The sequence below is a fragment of the Calliopsis andreniformis genome, chromosome 9 (assembly GCF_051401765.1).
Source record: "Calliopsis andreniformis isolate RMS-2024a chromosome 9, iyCalAndr_principal, whole genome shotgun sequence".
NCBI lineage: Eukaryota > Metazoa > Arthropoda > Insecta > Hymenoptera > Andrenidae > Calliopsis > Calliopsis andreniformis.
Window position 1 is genome coordinate 10,950,061 of NC_135070.1, and position 22,765 is coordinate 10,972,825.

The window sequence follows — 22,765 nt, forward strand, 5'->3', positions numbered from 1 at the left end:
TCCTTAAAAGGGGTGATTCGGGGGTTGATTTGAAACAACTTTTTCCTGTATAGAGGGTGGTCCAAATTTAATTTAATTTAGTCTTCTCTGCTCGATTGCTCGGCAATTTTGAATCCCCTTGTATCGCTCGAGCAGCCTACAGTGAAAATACTATAAGACAACTTACAGTTAGTAGATACAACTATCATTTAGTCATCAGAAGATTGATAACAAATTTTCATCCTGGAGTCGTGTGTAGTACAAGAAAGTACACATTGAATCACAAAGTGGAATAAGAAAACAATTCTCTCGAATGGGTTTATTGCAGTAGTAGCACCCGCAACAGAGGTGGCATGCTCCGAACACGAAGAGATACGGGGCCTCGAAGTTCACCATGATACATTCTGTCGGTTGTAACGGTAAAGCGCAGGCGACAAGCCGGATGCACGCTCTTGCTGCAACTTGCATACATGATGTATGCGTAGATACACCAATCGCTCCGCGACTCGGAGCAAACGTCCAGCCGCATTGTGTCGGTGTTTTCCAGTTCTTTCAGGTGTCACGCTCTCTTCTCTCCGTGTCTGTTGCCTCGGGGCAACTATCGCAGCCCTCGTCGAGATGCGCTGCGAAAAACAACAGCCGTTTCATAAACGACCCCTTCTCTGAACGTGGATTCCTTTAGTAGGAGACACTGCTAACTGCAGCTGCAAAAAGTAACTCCTTTCGGTTTTATTTTGACGCTTTATTGATACGATGAAAAGTGAAACGAGACCAAATGTTTATTAATGCTGTCTCTGGTATCTTCTGGCGCCTGTGGGAATTTTGGTGATCCATATGTATGTATGCGCTATGATAATAGCCAAGTGCTTGAACTGCTTTATTGCAGATCCCATGTTAAATTTGAGTCACCCTGTATTCTTCTAGTAATAGTATGTATCTTGATAATTCCCAAAGGAACTGTTTCATGATCCATGAATCATTCATCCTTAGAATTTGATAGAATGGTACGATTTCTCACACAGTATATAAAAACTTCTTGAACTGTCTTATTCTTAGTCACAGGACTAAGGGATTAATTGAACCTATTTTTCATCTCGACTAAGCTACAGATCCTACTTTTGAATCACTTTACCCTAACGATCCCCAAACAAACCATAATTCTACGACTCATGAATCAATCACTCCTGGACTCTAATACAGTTCTAAATCTTCCCATACAGTCTGTGAAAGGTACTCAAACTGCCCCATTGAAAGGATCGTGAAACAAATTATTTATAGACATGCTTCATCATCTCTCATAACTCTTACTCCGACTGACCCATAGTTACCATTTTCAAACCTCTGGTCTCCAAAGGACCTACATCCACCTTTCACGCTTCATGAATAGCTCCTCCCTATTCTCTCCACGCAAAAATCTTCATATCAACGATATCCATCGAACACGCGACACCTGCGTTTGTTGTTCCCATTGATCGCCTCTATTCATTCATCGGACATGCTGGTCAGATTCGGCGCGCCGGACGTTGTGACATGGCCACACTGTCGTCACCGAAACGTTTAAAAGGCACGGCCTATCGCGATGACATTGACACGGTATCAATGACCGTGGTCATGCATCTTCCAGGGAATCAGACACTGGCGTTATCTCGCTGGGTCTGCGGCACGAGCAGCCCAGAGAAGGAAAGTGAAACGCGAGGCGGAAGAGCGCGACGAGGAGAGGAACGACGGGCGTGAAGCGGAAGCAAGCGGTGGGCGATAACGCCGATATAAATAGCTATTATTTTCCACCCACGTGGGCTTCGTACAGCGTGGCGTGACGATTGCCTCTGTCACGGCTCCTCAGTCAGCACGCGGTGTCTAGACATGTCGAGCCCCCTACGCGTGTCTCCACGCCGTCGTTCATTGCGATTCCGAAACTAATCTATTGACTCGCACGTCCGATAGCTCAGCAGTTCAATTGACCACGTTGCTCGCCCGTATCCTTTGGAGTTAATATTGTATTGTGGGCACCGCGGTTCAGGCTTGATGGTGCTGGCGTTGAATTTTGAACGTGCTCCTTCTTGGTGTTCAGAGTCACGCTGTAGATATTGTGAAATTTTTTATTATTTCACGTCTTGTTGACATTTTGATAATGACAAGAAGAAGAGACTGCGTTCCGTGAATATTATTGATTTGGCTGTGTTTAATTTCGTGTGGATCTCTGGGATGCGTCATAAGTGAAGTTCTCTGCTGTAATGAAATTCTCTGTCTACACTGTTTTATGTTAATTTTTTATTATACTCGCTTGGTTATTATTTTTATTTCTCTATGTGACAGAGGGTCCTTCCGTTAAATAGATAAATATTATTTTTATTATTATAATTGATACCAGTTGTGGGTGAATTTTTCAATTATTAAGACATGTATGTATTTCCTTAGTATATACCTTATTCAACATTTTGAGCTTTCAGAGAACAATAGATACTTAAGTGGTAGGCAGTGAGTTGTATCGTGATTCTTCCGTGATTACTCCTAAACTCATTTACATTTTGCTGTATGACCTTTCCTACGCCTTGAGGATTAATGCCAAATGTCTCCAGTTTCCATTGGACACTTCTATACTACTCAATCAACAACAAAATGTAGGTAGTAAATACCAACTGCGTCAAGTTAAAAATTCACCGATAAAACACAAGAATGGATGCACGTAGTCAATAGTAATCCATAAACCAGACACGTTCCCATTCACCCTTTTTTTCTCTCCCTAATCATCCCTTCTTCACCCCGTCTCTCAGTCTAATGCAATTAAGAATTGATTCATTACTTCGACGTAGGGTAACGATTCAAGGAAACTGAAAAGGCCTCGAGGCTCATAAGAGGGGAGCCAAATTGGAGTGGAACGAACGCACATTTTGCTCTAGAGGCAAGGGTGTGCCAACGAGCGCGTGCACGCGTGTGTTACGGCGAGTATCGTGTTCGGTCGGTGACCAAAGCGTGACGGGAATGACACGTCTACCTGTTTGCCAATGGTGGTGACTCGTGTGCGTGGAACCCTGTGACATGAGCAACCGCTCCTGCTGACGACACGTGACTGCAATCGGTATCAATTATCGCATATGGTTGCTGCACCCGTTGACCCGAAACGCGTGTCTCCCGTTGCTTTTTACGCGGTCCCCGGTTTGTTTAAGTTCTAAATTGGATTTTGGCCGCGCCCTGGTCGACTCAATGCAATTTTATCGTGGATTAGCGGGAATCAATTTGTCGAAGCTCCGTAACGACCTTTGACCTTGGGATAATTGTTTGTGATTTTTAAAACGAATCCCTTATTTCAGTACTTTGTTACCTTGGTCTAATGCACACAGATGATAATTCTGTGTGTTCTGATTATCAGTGTTGTGACATGAATTCGCAAGGAAAAATTGAAGTACCAGTGTTCTCGTTACAGTGGTGTAACTGAAGCCCTTGGTTTACAAAACGTCGCTTCACATTTGCGGTTGTTCTATTTGTACTTGCGGTGAAATGGTGTCGTACTACGTGTAATTATTTCATTTGCGGTTATAAGTCACTGTCGTTTGTGTCCTTAGAGTTTTTTTTTGTGGTCTGCGACAACAAGGATTTTGGCTTAAAATGGAGTAGGGAAAATACCTCAGAATATACTTATAAAAATGTGTATTCGAACCTAATATTCTACTGTATGTACAGATATATTAATCTATTTATGGATACCAACATATACATATCCATGTAACTTTGTTACATACTACAACACCTATCTTGTATCTCAATATTTGTTTCATTTTAATTGGAACTTTAATTAAATTCAATTTACATCAATATGACTTGTATTTTAACCGAGCATCGTAGAACCATTGTATAATTTACCATGAATTATTTTTTAATTTAAAATCTCCAAGAAAAGTAGCATGTAACTATTTCATGTTTATTAAATCACTTCCTTCTTAACTATATTAAATCCTCATTCTGAAGAGATCAATCCAATTCTTCTAATAAGGTCACAGTGACCCCACCACATTATTTTCATTATGATGCCGCTACAACACCGAGGATTAATTCCAATTCACCCTCGAAGACGTCGGCCTTATTTTCATCCGAGATTCTCAAAGAAAACAGCATTGGTCAGGCTGAAACTAGCGAAGAAAGGGACAGGAAGAAATAACGAACTGTTTGCCCTCTTCTGCTTTCCTCTCCCTTATCACGATTCGCGGTAGGATATCCATTTTTATGAAGCCAAGAAGCTCCAGCGCTCAAAGCGTTTCCCGCAGCCGTCTCGTCGAGCACTTTGCTCGGTTCGTCGGATACGTTCAGCAGGAATGGGATCGATATCGAGACGTCGACGAGAAATATGGAAATTCGACAAGCCGGCTAGACGGTGGCAACGAATAATGTAAATTCGATCCGAGGTCGCCGCGCAAGAGGCCTTATAGGCTTAGGTTTCCCCTTAATTTTACGTGCAAAACCGCTCGTCCTCCGCGCTGAAGACGAGCCGAGGCTTGATTCCTAGGATGACGAACCAACGCTGGTTGAGTCATCGTTGCGGCGTCTGGAATTCGTGATTCCCTTTGCCAAAGGTTTCCACGTATCCAGCGTGACGGGAATACTGTTTATCAAGTGTCTATGCACGATCGAACCTGTTTCACACAGTGCTATGGAAATTTATGAACGTTACCAGCGATGTGTAACGTCTCTATGAACAAAGCGATTTCCCCTGCTTCTATTCTGAATGCTTGAAATAGTTTTCTCTCCTTTTCCCTTTGCCAAGTAGGAAACGAGAGATAATAATGTTTATCGCCGCCGAAAGACATTTTGAGGATTGTGCATGCGGAAATGTGGCTCTGAAGTGCACTCTCTAGCACATTTATATTACAGAAATGAAAATGTGGCTTATAATGTTAGAAGGACCGTAATTTCCCACTACTAAAAAGTAAACTCGTGTCGTTTTAACTCAGTCGTCTATTTTTGTTACTTCGCTTTATCTTCTACCGTTGCTCCATTATAATTTTCTTTATCGACAGGAATTCTAAGTGTTTAAAAGCTTATTTTTCGAAAAATTGCAAATCATCCATCGGGTTCTCCTACTGTCAATAGAATGAAGACCTTCAATTGGTCTTCCATTCTTTAACAATTTATTCAAACAGAGGTTTCATGCAGAGAACATGCGCCTCGTTGATCAATAATTGCATAAGCATAATTGTTGTAGGTATAAGCTTTAACATTGCCATTACATTCGATTTGTTGCTGACGAATGCAAAGTTGCCATTTAAATTCAGAACATCCGTGCTTCCGCAGGGAGGATGATGGTCGACCTTGACAAGCCAACAAGGAAGATGGGCACGTTATTCAGTGGTCGGAAATGGTTCGTCAATGGCGGTTAGCCTAACGGCTGTTGTTACGCAAAACAGTCTCAACGGTTACGATAGTGTTGTGTTACGTACGAAAATGTGCTTCCTTTTGAGAAACTATTTATAACTTCTCTAGAGAGCCGCCTTTGCGGATAGCGTTACGAGAGTCAATTATGCTTCATTGTAACGAAATTATTAATGCACTTGCGCTCAATGAAATTTCAGCGCATCCATTGTTCTCTGCGAGACCTTACTGTCAACGACTGAATCGATTGCTTTGTATATACAGCAGGAGACAATGATATTTGTGAGACAAGAAAATTACATTTCTTCAATGAATATCTTAAAAATACAAACAGGAGAAAAAATAGAAGAAAATAGAAGATGGATAATAATTTAATTTATAATTTAAGGAATACTACATCGTTGGCATTGAAAGGGACTTGTATATTTAATAATTTCAAATTTGTCAAGTTTGTAAGTATGAAATGTCGATACTAAAATTTCCACGTAGTCATCTTCCTCAATATTTCACAGAAATATTTTTAAAACGAGACAGATTGGCAATAACGCACATGATAGTACGTGGCAACGGACGTTTTTACGACAACCAATGGCGAAAAGAGCAATTTTAATTAAAGCTGATTGCCAGGTGCCAATTAATGCCGCTATTCCACTCGGCGCGCAAAGACAGTAATGTCCTGGACATATCACTTTTCCGCGATGCCACTGGTTTTCATCGAACCATTGGACACAGCGCCCAATTTCTGCAGCATTTTAATTGGATGAAAAGTCTTCGCTCGATCGGGTTGGAAGGTATGACAGAAAAAAAATTCGATTTCTAGCAATGTCAGTGACCCGATCGTCCATGTGAAATGGATCCTCGCCACAGGAAAATCGTGTTTTTATTCTTTCTGGGTCTCTGAAAAAAACATAACTAGAAAAGGAATAAAATATACGTGCATAGGTCATTTCAAGTAGATCATGATCTAGAATAGATCATAAGTGTTACCTAAATACATAGAATTCTGTAGTTATGTGACTTCATTCTATCGTCTGAAATATTTCTAAGGACAGTGCAGTATAATTTCGGTCCTTGTGCAAATTTTGCTACGAAGAACGTCATTGTCTGACGTGGATTGTTCAGAAGGTAACGCTAATTTCGCCATTGAGTGGCGGAATTGTTGGCAAGCTAGCAGAAAAGAACTTGCAGAGGCTAGATTTTATAATTTTTGAATTTTTAAATATTCAAATTTCCAAATATTCAAATTTTTAAATATTTAAATATTCAAACTTTTCAAATATTTAAATATTCAAGTACTCAAACATTCAAATTTGTTAAGAACTTAAGACAATAAGCCAACACTTCCTATTCCACTGGCCATGTGTCTCCACAATGGAATATAACTATTCTCATACATTCTCAACTTTCACATTAACTCCAAAGTACCCCAAATCCTTCCGCATAATCCAGATATCTCCCAAACCACAAAACCACTCCAGTAACTTTTTCACATCCCTCCAGTACACCACTAACCCAAGAACTCTCAAGGTTCATCGTAGGCCTCTCTTTACTACGATTCGTGGCCGCTATTTAGTCTCCCCTCTCCAAGCGAGGACAAGATAACCGCGTTGTCTATTTTCCAATACAATGTGGCATGTTATACTACCAGGGACGATGGCGTTAAGTCACGTGTAGGTGTCCCAGGGTGCGTTACACGCGACTTTTGTTAGCCAGTTGGACGGCAGCCCGAGGAAAGTCAATGTCACGGCAGACAAAAATACGAACGTTGGCTGCCAGCAAGACGCCGTCTGAATTCTAATTCGTGACCGAGATTCTCTCGATCAGTCGCATCCCGCGTAGTTGTTGTTCCTGGCTGCTCCTCGGCTGCGTCGCATAGCTCGAGGACGTGCCTCTCGCAAATGCCCAATCTCGCGTACTGTCTATGGTGTTGCTGCCGACCCCTTGATCGATACTTGTCAAGACGCGCCGACAGGTTCGATTACGTCGAGTATACCCCCCTCTACCAGGTGAAAACGGTTTGTCGAGTGCCCTGTCGACTAATTAACGTCATCAATTAATCACGATCATCGCTGGGACTGTGTACTTTCCTTTTCAGTGTTTGCTTCGCGCGAACGCGATGCTGCGGCTTCCGTACATTCTGACGCGAAATGTGGAGCTTGTGTACGTATCGTTGTGTATTCAACAATTTTAGCCGTGTCTTTTTCTGGTTAATTGCTGGGTCGTTTATGCAACGATGATTCTGCTACGTACGTTGTTGAAAAGATGCTCTCGTATCTCGTAGCGTATTACATCGTGCAATTGTTTGAGGTGAATAGCAACAAGTTCAGCGTATAATTGGTTCTTTGCAAGAGACGTTTATACAGTTTAAAGTTGGTCTGACATGAGACAGAGATTCCTGCAAGTTACGATGCAATTGTTGGATTGTTAGCGATTGATTCAGCTCCTTTTAATTGGGAATTGACAACTGTTAATCAGTTTGTAATTCGACGTTTACAATACTGTAAACTTGTTTCAAAATTGGAATGCGTCGTATTTGCTTAGTAATAAAACTGGTTTTGTCTATAAATTTTAATTATTCCAGAGTTGCCGTGTACGTCGTCGAAATTTGAGAGACGGTTTATGTTTCGTGCGAAGGGAAGTGTCACTCTAAACTCCAGCGTAATAAATCCGCTGCAGAAAGCAAAGGTCACGTAAACTAAATTTCGTAAAATTACAAACGCAAACTGATGAGGACCAACTGAAATTGTCCTGTTCCACCAGGCCAAACTTCTCTCTCGAAATTATTTCGCAACGTGGCTCGATTCGATTTCAGACTTTCACAGCGTGCCACTGCGTAGGTGAACTTTCCATGGCGCCCTCGTCCAATGATGTTTTCGTTAAACTCGGCAGAATGAACGCTGAAGCGTTATTGAACGGTGTCAGAATGAATTAAGTTAAATATGCGAGCCTTTTTGTAGCAATAGAGTCGTGTCGTGACACCCAGAAGACTTGCGTGCTAAAAATATTTTGTTTGGAGAGTGATTTGTTTCCCAGTCGCGTTGGAAATGAGAAAAAGTATCGCGTTTATTTTCAACGCTGCTTGAATGCTTTGTGAAAGAGAGAAAGCTTTTCCATCCATAGGATTATTCAGTTCTTTTGCAGAATTATAATGTATTGTATTGCCTTTTAATTACCTTAAATAATTAAGAGTTCATATTCTACAAAGAAATTAGACGAATTCAGCAAACTATATTTTATTTTATTTTTAAGTCAGGGTAAAATGTCTCTAAACTCCGATTTCACGAAACCGAGATCGATATCTAAGAATAAAGAGAAGTCAATTAGAAGGTCAACAAGTTTGCTCCCCCAAAAGGGTTTCAATAACCGAGTGTCCCTAAATTGCTATCATCCCTCATCCCTCCATCCATGTTGTAGCAACATGTTGTTGTAGCTTCTCAATTAGATCCATTCGTGTCGAGCTCGAAATCTTGATCTCGTCGTCGGCCAGTCTCGTTCCTCGCTAAAATATATCGCCTCTGGTCGAAAGGGTATATTCTCTTCTCGGAAGCCCGACGTCCAATTACTCTGTGCTCCATAAATGGACGTTGGTTCGCGTCTCCCTGACGCACTCGGCCCCCGAGCCTCGACAGGCCTGTTTACAATTTCACGACACAATGCACGAATTTCGGCTGGCGTGGGCCTCACTGTTGACCCGCTTTAGTGGAAATCTATTACAGAACGCATCGACGCGCACAAGCGGTGCACCCTCGAAATTGATTTACGAGCGAGAGAACCGCTCGTCGACCTTCGTGTGTTCTCCAACGTTGCTGATCGATGCACGAAATCGTGGCGAAACGACAGGAGCTGAAGGGCCGCAGCTACTTCTACAGTTTGCTTGTCGTACACTTCGACGTGGATTTCTAGGTCTCGTTCACATCGATGTGCCCTTTTGGCTTCACGCTGTAACCAGCGCTCTGTGGTATTCATATGAGAGGAGACTCGTGGTGGTATTAGTTCACAGCTGTATTTTATACAGTGATATTCTGTGTCTTTTATGAACATTTTAATATATTTTCTGAGCCTCTGGAATCATGTTTTAAAGTTTAAAGGTCGTTAAAAATAGACTGAGGAGTTTGACTACGTTCACTGTGATCTCCTGTCCTTCATAGGATTATAGTGATTTACTGGACCATGAAATGTGGATAGAAGATGTAGAGGTAAAAGATTGTGTAGCTTGAGAAAACAGAGAATTTATGATCACTGTTATTTGTATTGTAGTATAGTATTCTCTCAGATGTCAACTGCAATGTTTCTAGGAGTTAGAAGGCTTTGAAAATCCCGAGTCATCCATGAGTGACTCAAAACATCAAACGCAGAATAATCAATAATTATTCCATTAATTTAGTATTCTCTACCTAGCTACCAGTACCTTTTTCGTTTTCAAGCAATAGAGTCATCATTTCCTAGCTGAAGGATAAATCACAAATTCCCTATTCATGAGTCACATGTAGTCATCCCGCTCCCAAAGCTACATTGTCATTCTTCATAAGCAGGGCAGCCTGTAGTAGCTATGTCTATGGGCCTTCAAAGCTGAATGCTCTATGAACCCTGAAATACGATGAACGTTACTGTGCAATTGCAATTAAATTATCAAGGGAACCAACCAGCGCCACAGATAACGTACCAGTGAATATGGACCCTCGTGACATGCCGACAAACTGGTTCGGTCACAGCGTATACTTCGTAGATTTACATATCCTAGTTGGTAAATGGCGAAGTCCTCTGGGAAACATTTCTTCTCCTGAACCATCTCATTGGGAGTCGGCTGTGTATCATATTAACAACGTGTATGATATAAATGAGAGATGGGAGTGCATTTTATGTAAAATCAGACAAAAGAGGTAGAATCCAATTTTTTTGAGATAAGACAATATTTTGTTGGCTATATTATTAGTTTCTACGTTAGTTAAGAATGATTATTGACAGTCGTAGATAATTAAAGACAAGGAAATACCAGCTGGGTAAGTTGATCTCCCTATTCTATGAAACACTCAGTAGTATTTCAATTTTCAATACTTTATACTCGATTTATTTTCAAAATTTTGTCTTTATTCTTTTAAAATAATGTTCATATAAAACTATGAAAATAAGCTCTACAATTTTTTGTTAAAAAAGATCTCAGAAACCGTGAAAGGAACAGTGGTACAGTTTCTTTTTATTTTCTCCCACTCGCATCAATTGCTGCCTTATTCGGTCGAAGTGAAGAGATGGAAAAACGATCGAATTTACTCGTACTAACAAAGATTCTTTTTGATCCAAACTGGTTTCGGCTTTACTTCTCTCTTTTTCCCCATGATGGATAACACCTCGTAAACAATTTCGCATTCCAGTCGAGCTATTTCCCTGGAGGCAGAAAATCGTTCGGATAGGAATAGAGAAGAAATAGGGGGAACAGTTTCCCAGGGGCGGAAGTTGAAGCATCGAACTACTAAGTAACTACTGAAACTACGATGGAAAGTCGTACCTCAGCGGAGACGGTGGAAATATGTTCCTTGGTTTCCTAATATTCTCTCTCTCTTCCCGTGTCACTGTTTCTGAGAAAAATACGCATTTGAAATAGATAATTAACATTTAACATAACATTTTAGTATGTAGATACTAATTTATGTAAATTCTGCTTTAAACGAGTAATTGACTTTTTAATTTACATTTAGAATTTTACAGAGAATTAAAATTTAAATTTAAAATTTAAATTTAAATGTATGTATTCAAAAAAACAGAGTAACTGTACATTTATATTTAATTTTTTGTAGGTAACTATATCTGTTCAATTTATTTCAAATTTTCTTCAACTCAATCTCCGGATCAATTTGCAGAACCTTATTAATATCGAGTAGCCATCGAACGAAGTAGAAAGTCGTGTTTCAGGTAAACGACTGCTTAACTCTCCCAACGACCAACGTATTTTTCCAACCCGTTAAGTAATGTAAAAAATGGTTATTGTTAAGAGGAATGCGTTTATCTGCTTCCTCCTTCGATCGCATAATCCTGCCCCGTTATTGTTACTAAGTAACGACTCTGAGCGCGTTATGTAAAATACGCTCATTTCCTTGGCGATTCTCTGTTAGATGATAATGGGGAGATTGTTTAGCGTTACGCAACCGCTGCAACCGCATAGAAAATTAGATTTCAATAATAGCGAGAAAACGACGTTTGATCTTTTTGCTCGATTGAGTGATTAATATTATCTCAGCGATTACGCATTCTGCTTCCTCGTTTCTTTCCCATGGCAAATGACCCGCAAATCGTTGCAACTGTTACACAACTAAGGAATTACGTGGAAATGCTAATTCATATGGAATTAGAAACTTAGTTTATGTATTTAAAACTACTTAAGCCTTTCTTAGTTTTAGAGAAATTACGCGTAATTCTAGTCTTTGCTATATTCTGAATAAGACCAGTATCAATATTCTTTAATGGCTATGAAGCAGGTGATATAAATGAAATTTTTAAAAAGTTAAGTTTATCTTCGATGATGCCACGAGCTGAATCCTCAAGGCGGCTCCACTTTGTGACAAAATGATAAATGGAACGACAGTTTCCAGCGATGTAGGCGGGATTTGAAGTCTGCAAGATAGAATTTGTTTTCGACAGCAGATTGGATTAAAAGAACTTTTTCCTCGTAGAACGAGATTATATGTTAGTTATGTAGTTTTGTCTCACAACTGAAAACTAGGGAAATTTTAATATTTAAATACTGAAAGGTAATACGAAAAGCTGTTTTCCATGTTACTCGATTATATAGCCTACAGGTCTCCTCTTTTATTAATAGCTTATTTTTATCGATGATGACCTTTGCCAAGATGGTATTTATAAATTCAAATGAAGAGCAACGCGTAACCCATTGACTACACCAGTGTATCCGAGGATCACAGACTCATGTAACAGCCTTGTTATGTGCAACATGCAATTAGCTATTCTTAAAGAAACGCTGTTTGCAATGACTAAACCTTTCAGCGAATTCTGACTGCTGGCCAACCATCACCTACCAGTAGATTCTAATTCTAACGTTGCTTAACCTATTGCGTGTTGTGCAGTTAACGTTGCATAGTATATCAAGATTATAGTATCTATTTCTGAGAGCACAAAAATCATGCCAATAGGAATTACCTTTTTCTCAATCTTTTCCCATAATATAGATTATAGAATAAGGGTATCAATTACTGTTTGCTGACCAATTACTCTGTCTCCCATTTTATTTCCACACGTAACAAGTTGCAGCAGTTTTAAGCTAAAAATATTATATTTACTTCATTTATTCATTCTTTATATTCCCACTTCAAAAGCGACACACCTCAGGAAACGTGACTTTTGAATTACAGCTATAAATTACTTTGATAAATGCAGCTCTTTTATTACAAAAAGTTTACTAGTTAAAGATCAAAATTATAGACTAATCATCCAAGTAAGACAACTTTCACTAAGTAAACCTACTCTTTATGCCAATAGAATCTTAATAAATAATTTTCTCCTAGTCTCACAAATAGCAGTTTGCTTCCCCCTGAAAACCATATGTACTTTTATCAGTTGTGATATTTTTATGATACAAGCGCGATATTAGAAAATAAAACGACGAGCACATCAGTCTGTCAGTATAAACACAGTAATTGGCACTCTCACCTTGCTAACAGTAAATACCAGTAGATAAGCGTCAAATAATAATTGAAACCGAATATTGAATGAATGAATCCCTCGCGTTGAAAGTTCGCCACGCGGTCGGGTTGCCTAAAGGAGAGAAACAAACTCCCCCGAGGCGATCCCCCGACCAATTGATCCTCCTGCAGAATGCGTTTTCATAGAAACGGTGTCTGTTGGTTTTGCAGGTCGAGGCCGGTGACGTCATACTCAGGGTGAACGAAGTCGATGTCAACCGATTCAGCACTAAAGAAGGTAAGAAGATCGACCTGCTTCAGCGATCGTGATATAATGCACATTGAAAATTCGCTTGATCGCGCTCGTTTTTCGCCTCCCCTGACGGCGACCACGTCGCTTTTTACCAGCAACGCGACGCCGCGCGCCGAACGCTCAAGGCGGCTCCACCTTGGCGACGGAATGACAAATGGAACGCCAATTTCGAGCAATGTGGACGGGATTTAATAACACGGAAGTCTGACGAGTGAAAGGCTTCTGATAACGTAATATCGCGAAAAGAATTGAGGCATTGAGAGCAACGACAAACTCCACTGTGTACTAGAAAATATAAAAGGAACAGGTGATTTATAATATAGGGTTTCTGTGTAATAAATTAGTGCTGGTAAGACAATTTCAGGAGAAATATGGCTTAGTACACTTTTGCACCGAATGCCTCAATTGTCGATGAAATTCCCAGAGCCATTGAATTTTCGTCGAATTAAATCTTCGTCGCTTTCACCCCCACGAAAAGAAAAGGGAATTTTTGGTTCGTGACTCGGGAAGGTCGTCGCAATTAACCCCCTCGCAATTACAGCTTTACCTGCGTATGATCGTGATCAATTCGTCGAACAGGCAGGCTCGAGGGCGTCGTGGATCGAGTGAAAGTCGCGATCCCGTTTATCCTTCGATCTTTCGCGGTGCCGCGCGCCGAAGGACGTTGAAATCGGTCAGATATCGGTCGATCGTGAAAATCCCAAGAGCGATTCACATCGAGCTCGTAAAAAGCAACCGGGGACACATCGTTTCGGATGGAAAATTCACGAGACTCGTCTCGAGGATCGAGCGTAGATGGTAATAATTCGCGAGAGGACGTCTCGGGCGTTTTCATTGAGATTTATTGAAATATTTATCGGTCCGTGGGATTTTCGATGAAACGCGATTTCGATCGCGTGAATATTACAGATTTATGGGAGGCTTTCGTTTTCATGTCGGAGGAGGAAATGATTTTCTGTGAGTTTTGATTGAATTGAATTGCAGAGAATTTTTTTCAGTTAATTTCTTTTGTACGGATGCCGTAATTAAATATTTCAAGCTTTCATTGGTTGTGCAGAATTTTATGAGATTGTGTCCATGAGACCTCTGCTGATGGTTTAGAGATAGGGAAACTTTAACTCTCAGCCTAGTTTGTTTACTTACCTTCACCTCTACGTTGCTCGTTTCTGAGCCGCCTGCTTTTTAATCCTTTCCTAAACTCAGTTCAAACTCTCATAGACTTCTCTGGGATTAGCACCCCATCTCGATAGAACTTTGTCTTACCTGCTTCAACTTGTTCCTTCAGAATTGCAAAATGGAAGTGACTAAACCATTCCAAAAAGTTCGAAACTTAAATTAAAAGATTCTAATGTTGTTATCTATATCTGAATATTTGAAAATTTTAATATTAACAAATTTGAAAATTAAAATGTTTAAAATTTTAAAAATTTTCAAATTTTCGAAACGTTATTTCTGTACTGTTATAATTTAATTACTTATTGAATGAATTCTGTAACGCAACAATCTAATTTAAACTACACAAATATTTGATCGTATACCTAATCGAAACTTTGTTCACATTTTAATGAATATTCTGAGCGATATTCATTTCTTTAAAATCTCGTTTATCCATCGGTGCAGTTTATAATTTTCAGTTTTAATCAATGGGGAAATTGGGCAAAATTCTCCGACGCTCAAAGCAGAATGGCTATCGAAATTGAACTGGATAACACGAAGGAAAATCAAATTCGTAAGCGAACAGTTGGAACAAGTTGAAAACAGCAATTATCTTTTACGTAACCCCACTCCTTACTTTTTAACCTTTCGTTCTATCACTTCCCCAATTAAAGCCCAAATACCTCTAATTGCTTCCACTTAAAATAGCGTGACATCGAATAGACTAACAGTAATTATCATTGACTTTCAGTCTTCATATTCTCTAACGATCCCATTGTTACCATCAAAACTACACGAATGAGTAGTAAAAAACTTCAGAATTAGTAGCTCAAAGTCATAGCGCCCATAATTACACCTTCCTTTTACACTTAATAATTATCCCCCACAGGTATCCAATAAGATGTCAGATATCATTTCCTCGACCACAAAGCGTCGTGCAAGCAAATATCATCCCCTTTTCCATTTCCCATTCAGTTGTGCTGTTCGTCGCGTCTCGTCTTTATCAGAATAACCAGGAGTCAGTCGCACACGACAAACGTGCCATTCAAACCGTGAAAGGGTTACCGTGGAAGGACGAATTTCTCATTTCACGAGAATTAATTGTTACTCGAGATTAGGCTTACACCAGGGACGATTAACCCGCGGCGAAATTACGGCCAGAAAGCCGTCCTTTTGACCAGAGGGGGGATACGTCCAGAGGGAAATTCGGCTCCCACCCTAATCCGCGACGGTAACCAACCCCGACCTATCTCAAGTGCGATGGAACGTCTCTAAATTTCCACGGTGGCGAACACGCGACAGCTCGATCCACCGTAATTCCTGTCCCAGTCGCTTTTCCATCCCCCTTCCGGCGCTTGATTCCGTTGGGCTCGTTCTTTTTCGGCGTCTAGCCACTCTGCCCTTCTCCCCTGTACTTTTCTTCGCTGCATTCAACTCCACCCGGCTCCGTTTTCTGTTTCAGTGCTAAAATGTCTGCGACTCTCGTCGGACCCTGTCACCCTCAAGCTACGAAGGGGTAAGTGAAGTGTGCCTGCAAATTCCTTTATCCGTGTTAAGACCGGCTAGCTCGCGGGTACCTGCCTCGTACTTTCCCACCATCCATATTTACTCTAAATGCTTGCAAACGGAGGGATTGTAGTTTTGCTGAAACGTGTTTCGATGAATTTTTTCTTCTTGTCGAATTATTTTTTATTTGGGGGACAGTGAACATTTGCGTTAACGAGAGTTGCAAGAGTGTTTTCAAATTTTGTTTTAAGTGTTTCATTCTGGGTATTGGATTTCGTTTATCGAGTGAACATTTCTGTTTAAAAAATATTACTCATACTATCGGTAAACGCTTTGGATTATCTTCACCTGTGGCAAATATTTCTTTATCTTTTATATTCCACACGGGTTAAATTTATTTATTAGCGATTACAAACTGTAGTTGCTCATGTTCAGAAGTTTTTTGGGTACAAATAATTAGTACCTAAAAATATTATAATACATTACAATAACGAAAATTTTTTACATAATGAATTATTTAGGATCTTGACATACTTTCTAAAAATTGTATTTAAATCATAAGTACCTTATTCTTTATACTTATTTTTTAGTACTGTTACGTTACAACAGTACTATATTTTAATATTTTAGATTCTAGAATATTCTTTTTCAAGGCACTCGTACAGGATTCGAGCATATCCCATCCTGTTCGATATTCGTCGCAGTATGCTTGATTCCATTACTGTTAATGTCGCGAACGGTGAAAGTACAGGGGGAGAAAATCGAAGGAAATATCAGACGCAAATCCAGTGTGTACGTTGCATTCTCGGCGGTGCTTGCATTCCATCGATAAACGTGGTGTAATCAATGCCGCGTGGGCGGTGGATTTCTTGGCCGGTTTTCTCGATTGTCGGGAATGTAACGAGCTTATCGTGTGAACGATCGCAAGTTCTCTTGCGTTTCTTGCTGTTGTACCTGCACGCTCAAAAAGCAGTGGAACGTAAAACTATATTCTTATCAGGTGATTACAAGGATTCTATCTTCAGAGAACAAATATACCACTCGAAAACATTTTTGCTGAAAATTTAATTCTTTACTTAATTTGTGTTAAAACACCGCGAAGACCAGAATAAAAATTATATAATTAAATGGCTTGTGTCTTCTAAGCTACTTGTCTAATATTAAGAAAAATTGTTTCAAGTTACGACTGTGACATGGTATGTCCTATATAAATTTAACGATAATGCATTACTAAGGGGAAATCCATACGATGCATAGAGGTGCATTCTCGAAAGGTTAATTACCCCCTAACTGTTATCCTAACTGTACTTATCCATTTCATTTCTTAGCGTTATTCTTTTTCTCATATTTATCGAGGAAAATTCCCCCAGAAAACATATCTCTATAATCCGAATGCTTACATCAGACTGCAAGTCTAGTGAGCAAATATTCCCCAAAAGTTGCACTTCTGTATCCCTAAAGTCACAGCACAGCGTCGAGTAAATATTTCATCTCGTCACTCGTGCGTCAAAGATGTATCAAAGATTCATATTTGTCTGCTGCTATATAAAAGTTGATGATATTTTGACAGTTTTGCGCTGATCAAACGATGAAACGAAAGGAAGTTAAGTCATCCTAAGAACATACGTACGTCGAATCGCATTTCCACGCAATCCGATTCATTCAGCGTAAATACGGAAACGTAATATCAGCGGACAGCTGGCCACGTTGCGTGAGTAGAATCATTGTGTAAACTTACCGCGGGACCAGATACATCGGTGGTTTACAGAACCGTCGTGTCTACCCGATTTGCAGCGGATTATCGTTATCGCTGCACGCGCACCTTGAATTCATTCGACGGCAGACAGGCTTCCCTAACAGTGGCACGCTCTCCCTCGTTTAATGAAGTTGTCGCTGAACAACCCGATGACCCGGTTAAATAATTGCTCTGTTAATTTAACGAACGACAGGGGAAGAACCTCTCTCGTGACGTGCTTCGACTATCTGCCTGTGGATGAATAAAAACCTGTGCTGGGAAAGAATTTGAACGCTTTTTTGCCGTTTATAGGATCTGTTCGACACGAGGATTTAATTTATCCACTTTCTGCGTAGAATTCTGATTATAAAATGCTCGAATTTAGAATCTTCAAGATGGATATGTTTTTGAATGTCCTGTATAAGGTCATAGGAAGTAGCTGAAGTTCTACGGTCAAAGATTGAATATCTCAGACGCGTGAAGTTCCTCAGACGTGCCTGTGGTTTCCCAGATAGTCACTATAGTATCTAATGTTCGCTCAAAATTTCGCCTTTGTAGCTAGGAAACTTCAGGAAATGTCGCTCTAAGCTATTCCGGAAATGGTATTCGCGGGAAGCCAGATTTAAACGTGATGTAATAACACACATATTTTGAGATCCAGTGGACGTAGCAGTTGGAGTACTAAGATCCATGAAGTTGTAAATTAAAGTAGGATTGTAAAGTAGGTTGTTTTCTACATTTATCTCGGAAGAAAAAATTGTATTCTGCGTAACTATTTAGGAAAACTATTGTAATCTCATTGCCCTACTTACCGTACAGTTGACTACTGATGACTTTCTAATGGCTTTATAATGTGGTACCATCAGGAAGAATGAGCATGTATATTCTCCAAAGTTTAATTAAAATTTAGATTTTCATTCCCAATGAATAGATAGAAGAGAAAATTTGACTGTGCATAGGAAATCAGTATCTTAAAAAATCTCGAACATCTGCTGAGGTGGGACAGACTGCATATCTGCTGTAAAAAGTGCTACTTAAAGCGCGCATAATATAACGCTGAACGTGTAGTTAACGTATTATTGATTGCCGGTTTGCTAATCGGCTTTTCTCTGGCAGCGTTCACTGACCGAGCTGTCGACTAATTGGCTTTTCTCACTTGTGTACGAAAGGGATTCGCGGTGTCAGGGAAAGCGACGTATCGATTTAAAACATGCATTGAACGTGAACGAACGTTATTAGGCGTTTCAGTATTCGTGAAACGAAGAGAGGGAAAAACACGGACGATTTCATTTTCCATTGCACGGAAAAATTGCCACGATTGTGTTATTCAACGATTGAAATTCTCATTCATAAGCTCATCTAGTTTAAAGCTAGGCGCACACGATTGACAATCAGTGAATGACAATTTAGTCGATTCTAAAGGCTGATTATAGACTTAACAGAATTTTATATATTGACTGTTTCTCATCCGTTAAGTGGAAAAAAGGATTGTTCAGTCCATGTACTGTTTACAATATCTTCGCTGCCGATTCCGCGGTAATGCGTGATGAGGATTTTCCGCGAGTAACCGATCACGCACCATCGCGTGAGGGATCTATGTTAGTTTAATGCGAGCTCTGTGCTTGGCAGTTTGGGATGGTCACCTGTTTCAGATCGGCAACAAAGGTGATAACATTACGAAAGAAATTTGTGGACGAAGTGGTTAAAAATACAGCTAATGTCTAGTATTAGGTACACTTACCCTACGCTAGAACTTAAAAAAGCATTTCATCCTTGCCCTCCATGATTTCATCGTAAACAGAAGAAGGTTAAACCTTCGATCAAGATATTACGTCGTCGGGTGCATCCACTCCCGTAGACCGTGAACAATCAATGAGTCACTCTAATAGAAAATTGTTTGTTACCTCGAACGCATCGTTTGATCGTTGGCTCGTGCGTTTAATTACGCTACCCTCGGCTCCTTTCCCTTCTTTTCCGCAACTCACGCGAGCGGCCAAGGTGCCGGGCGTCACTCTCGTCGCGTCCCGACGACGCAACCTAGAAAACGGAAGCCTTGTGCCAAGCAGACGCAACGATGGCGTTCTCCATGGTTCATCATCGGTGGATTCTATTATTACTATCAGGTTCAAGAGTACCTATACGCGTCCAGCCTGGTTCTATCATTAGATCGGCATCGGAGTTCAGTCACCAGGCTGTGAAACAGCAATGTTGCTGCCGCGATTAAACTCGTCGAGTGGCGGATTACACGCGCGCACATTCTCCGACATTGGCCGTGTGCCGTTTCAAGCCTGCACGCACAGCCTGCATAGCTACGCGGGAAAAAAATGTTAAGCTGAAGTATTGGAGTCTCTTGTAGAATTTACAATAGTGCTCTAATAAGGCTGAGATTAGAGTAAGGCTGAGAGTAGTGGTGGTTGCTTAAGCAATAATGCTAGAAAACCAAAATATAAAATAATATATTGAAAGAAATGGTTATATGAATCCTGCAGAAGTCTTTGAAGAAGATTTAAGCAAAGTAGACTTTTGTAGGATGCACCATTTACTTAATAAATAGTGAGTATATAGTGTCACAAAAAGCTAAAAAAAGAATCACATAAATTAGGAATACCGTTTTGTAATAATAGATATTGACCACTATTACCCACTGAGCATCTCTACTCTCTTCTTCCTTAATAGAATTAGTGAGAGTCGATTTTGTAAATTGAACAAAGCTGCTGTTACTGTAGTCAAGCTACCTTTGCTCATTTCACAAAGGCTTATAACATATCTTATAAAAGTCTACCCTGCTGAAATCTACTTAGACGACTTCTGCAAGATCAGTGTGGTCATTTTTTCCCGTGTAGCAACGTGGACGTGCATCGATATGAATCATAACGAAAAATGTCAGCCTGGAAACGTCTTCTTTCGTGTTTCCACGTCAAGGTAATAAAATACTTCCGTTCTCGGCGGGGCACGTACTCTGGAAATAAACGGAGCGGCGAACGGCCCGTTTTAAGGACGAATGTCGGACGTTGCATTCCTTATTGCATTCCTGCCGGTGCAAGATCATAAAGTCGCGGCGTCGAACAGTTCCTCGACGTAAACGTCGGCCACCAGCGGTCGTTGTCGAGGCGGCCGACAACAGCCTCCGCGACGTAGGCGTTCATGCATTATTTAACCGCGATATCTCGTCCCGCTTCCCTGCCGCTCGTAAATCGCCTTCCCGGCCAGCCACCCCAGGAATCGAACTTATTTTTCCTCGCCTCGCGTCCTCCACGGTCGGCCTGTTTCCCCAGCGAGCCCTCCCGACGCTCCCCCGACGCGGAAAGTTTCTCTTTTCGCCCACGTCCGCGGACTTTGAAGTCCTCCACGCGCTGGCAATAAATTTTCCCGCCGGAGAGAGAACGAAATAGCCGCGACGGTGGCGGCTTTTTAATCAGACTTCGCGCGTACCCGCCGAAAGACATGTCCCAGTTACTCCTTTCTGCTCGCTGAAAATACGCGTTGCTGCACGCCACCGCTGCCCAGGCCACGCTCGGATGCAACGAGATTGAAACTCGGGGACGAGAGAGCGGATGCAGATTGGAAAAGGTCGTCTTCTGCGCTGGGAGACTTCTCTCGCGCGAAAAATGAAATGCTTCGAGTTGGTTCGGTGACGGGACGTATTAGCGACTCGCTGCGGGGGTGGGTGTTTGAATAGTTGGGAAAGAATTCAGCGTCGAAGCTCATTGGGGGTGAATTTGCTTGAGTTGTGGCGTTTATTGTAGTATTTTGTACTTTGGTGCTGGAAGAGTTGGTATGTGTTGGAAGCTTGGAAGTAGGTAGGTTTCTATTTAAGGTATCTATATCTGCACTTGAGAGTCTTCTATTATAGCCGTTCTTGATAATACTCGCAAACTGTGTGTCTATAGTTTTGCATGATAATTACTCTCCCTGAGTATTATTACCAATAATAAATTGATTCTTCAAGAGTAGCTCGCTCGTGGATGTATACCTTTACAGGGGAGCGTCTGAAATCTAAACTTACCTGCTGTCAATTACTAATACAATAAGAATAGACCACTTTTAATGGACCTCGAAATACCGAAACCTGATACTCGAATATTCATCTCGAATCTCGTTTTATCATCTCGTGAGCTTCTTTTGAAGGCACCCTCAGAGTCCTCATTTATCGCGAGCAAACACAACAGAGCTCGAAACGGAACAATTTGCTGAGCCAGCCTTCGTAACGGCAAACAGAGGAATTGCTTTTACTGTGGTGTAGATAAGATACCATTGTCATTCCTTCAGATCCTGCAATAAAAGCACACGTGCGCCGCCTGCTATCACCTGGACAGCTGGCCTGCGACGAAACGGACTCCTCGAAGATCTCCCACGAGGCGACGACTCTGGTGAATAACCCAAGGGCCGTGTCGTCGGGCAACGGCGAGAACACGGAATCGAAGAAACCGGGAACACCAGAATTGCCGGGTGGATCACCTCGGGAACCGACTGGTGCAACGACGCAGTATACGACCAGGAGCAATGGTTCTTACAGCGATGCTTCCGGTTCTTCCGAGCTGGAGGCGCTCCTTCCGCCTGTCGACAGTTTCAAGGAGGAAGAACGGGCCCAATGGGAACCTCTGTCGGGCGAGAAGTTCACTAGACAGAAGAATATGCCTAGGTAAGTTATCGTGAGATGCTCTTTCTTTCTTATCAGTAAGAACCAGCAGAGGATTAAGAGTCCCACTTGTGCATTTGAGATGTTGAAGATTGGCCAGGGGATACGTATCGAAACTTATCTTCTTTAAGGAGAAACTTCTCTCAACCCTTTACCACGTTTTTCACTTCCAAATTAAACAGTACACGTTATAGATTCTTATAAATATGTAAGATGACCTGTTTTTGCTTTCTGTGAGCTTTGGAAATGGAATTAGAATAGACCATGTTGGAAGAATTGTAACACCGAATGTTTTAATGATTTTAACAATTGTTTTACAATTATAATTTATTTGTTCATAGCAGAAATATTACTTAGCCCTAAAAATGCTTAGAACTAAACATAAATATATCCATTTACTTACAGTACCAGATACACTGTGGACCAAAAGTATGGGACCACGC

The 22,765-nt window shown here is 40.9% G+C and overlaps 1 protein-coding gene across 2 annotated transcripts in view; it reads left to right on the forward strand.

Moving 5' to 3' along the window:
- Efa6 (Exchange factor for Arf 6) overlaps positions 1-22,765 on the forward strand; it is a 51,103-nt gene that overhangs the window by 23,298 nt on the left and 5,040 nt on the right. The window contains exons 1-4 of one of the 2 annotated variants that reach the window (XM_076385641.1): positions 7,200-7,349; positions 13,206-13,272; positions 15,905-15,958; positions 21,953-22,325. In XM_076385641.1, coding sequence (XP_076241756.1) covers positions 7,242-7,349; positions 13,206-13,272; positions 15,905-15,958; positions 21,953-22,325 — 602 coding nt within the window. In that variant the 5' untranslated portion in view covers positions 7,200-7,241. Of the gene's footprint in view, positions 1-7,199; positions 7,350-13,205; positions 13,273-15,904; positions 15,959-21,952; positions 22,326-22,765 lie in introns of those variants that run through there. The other variant, XM_076385640.1, reaches the window with a different exon arrangement.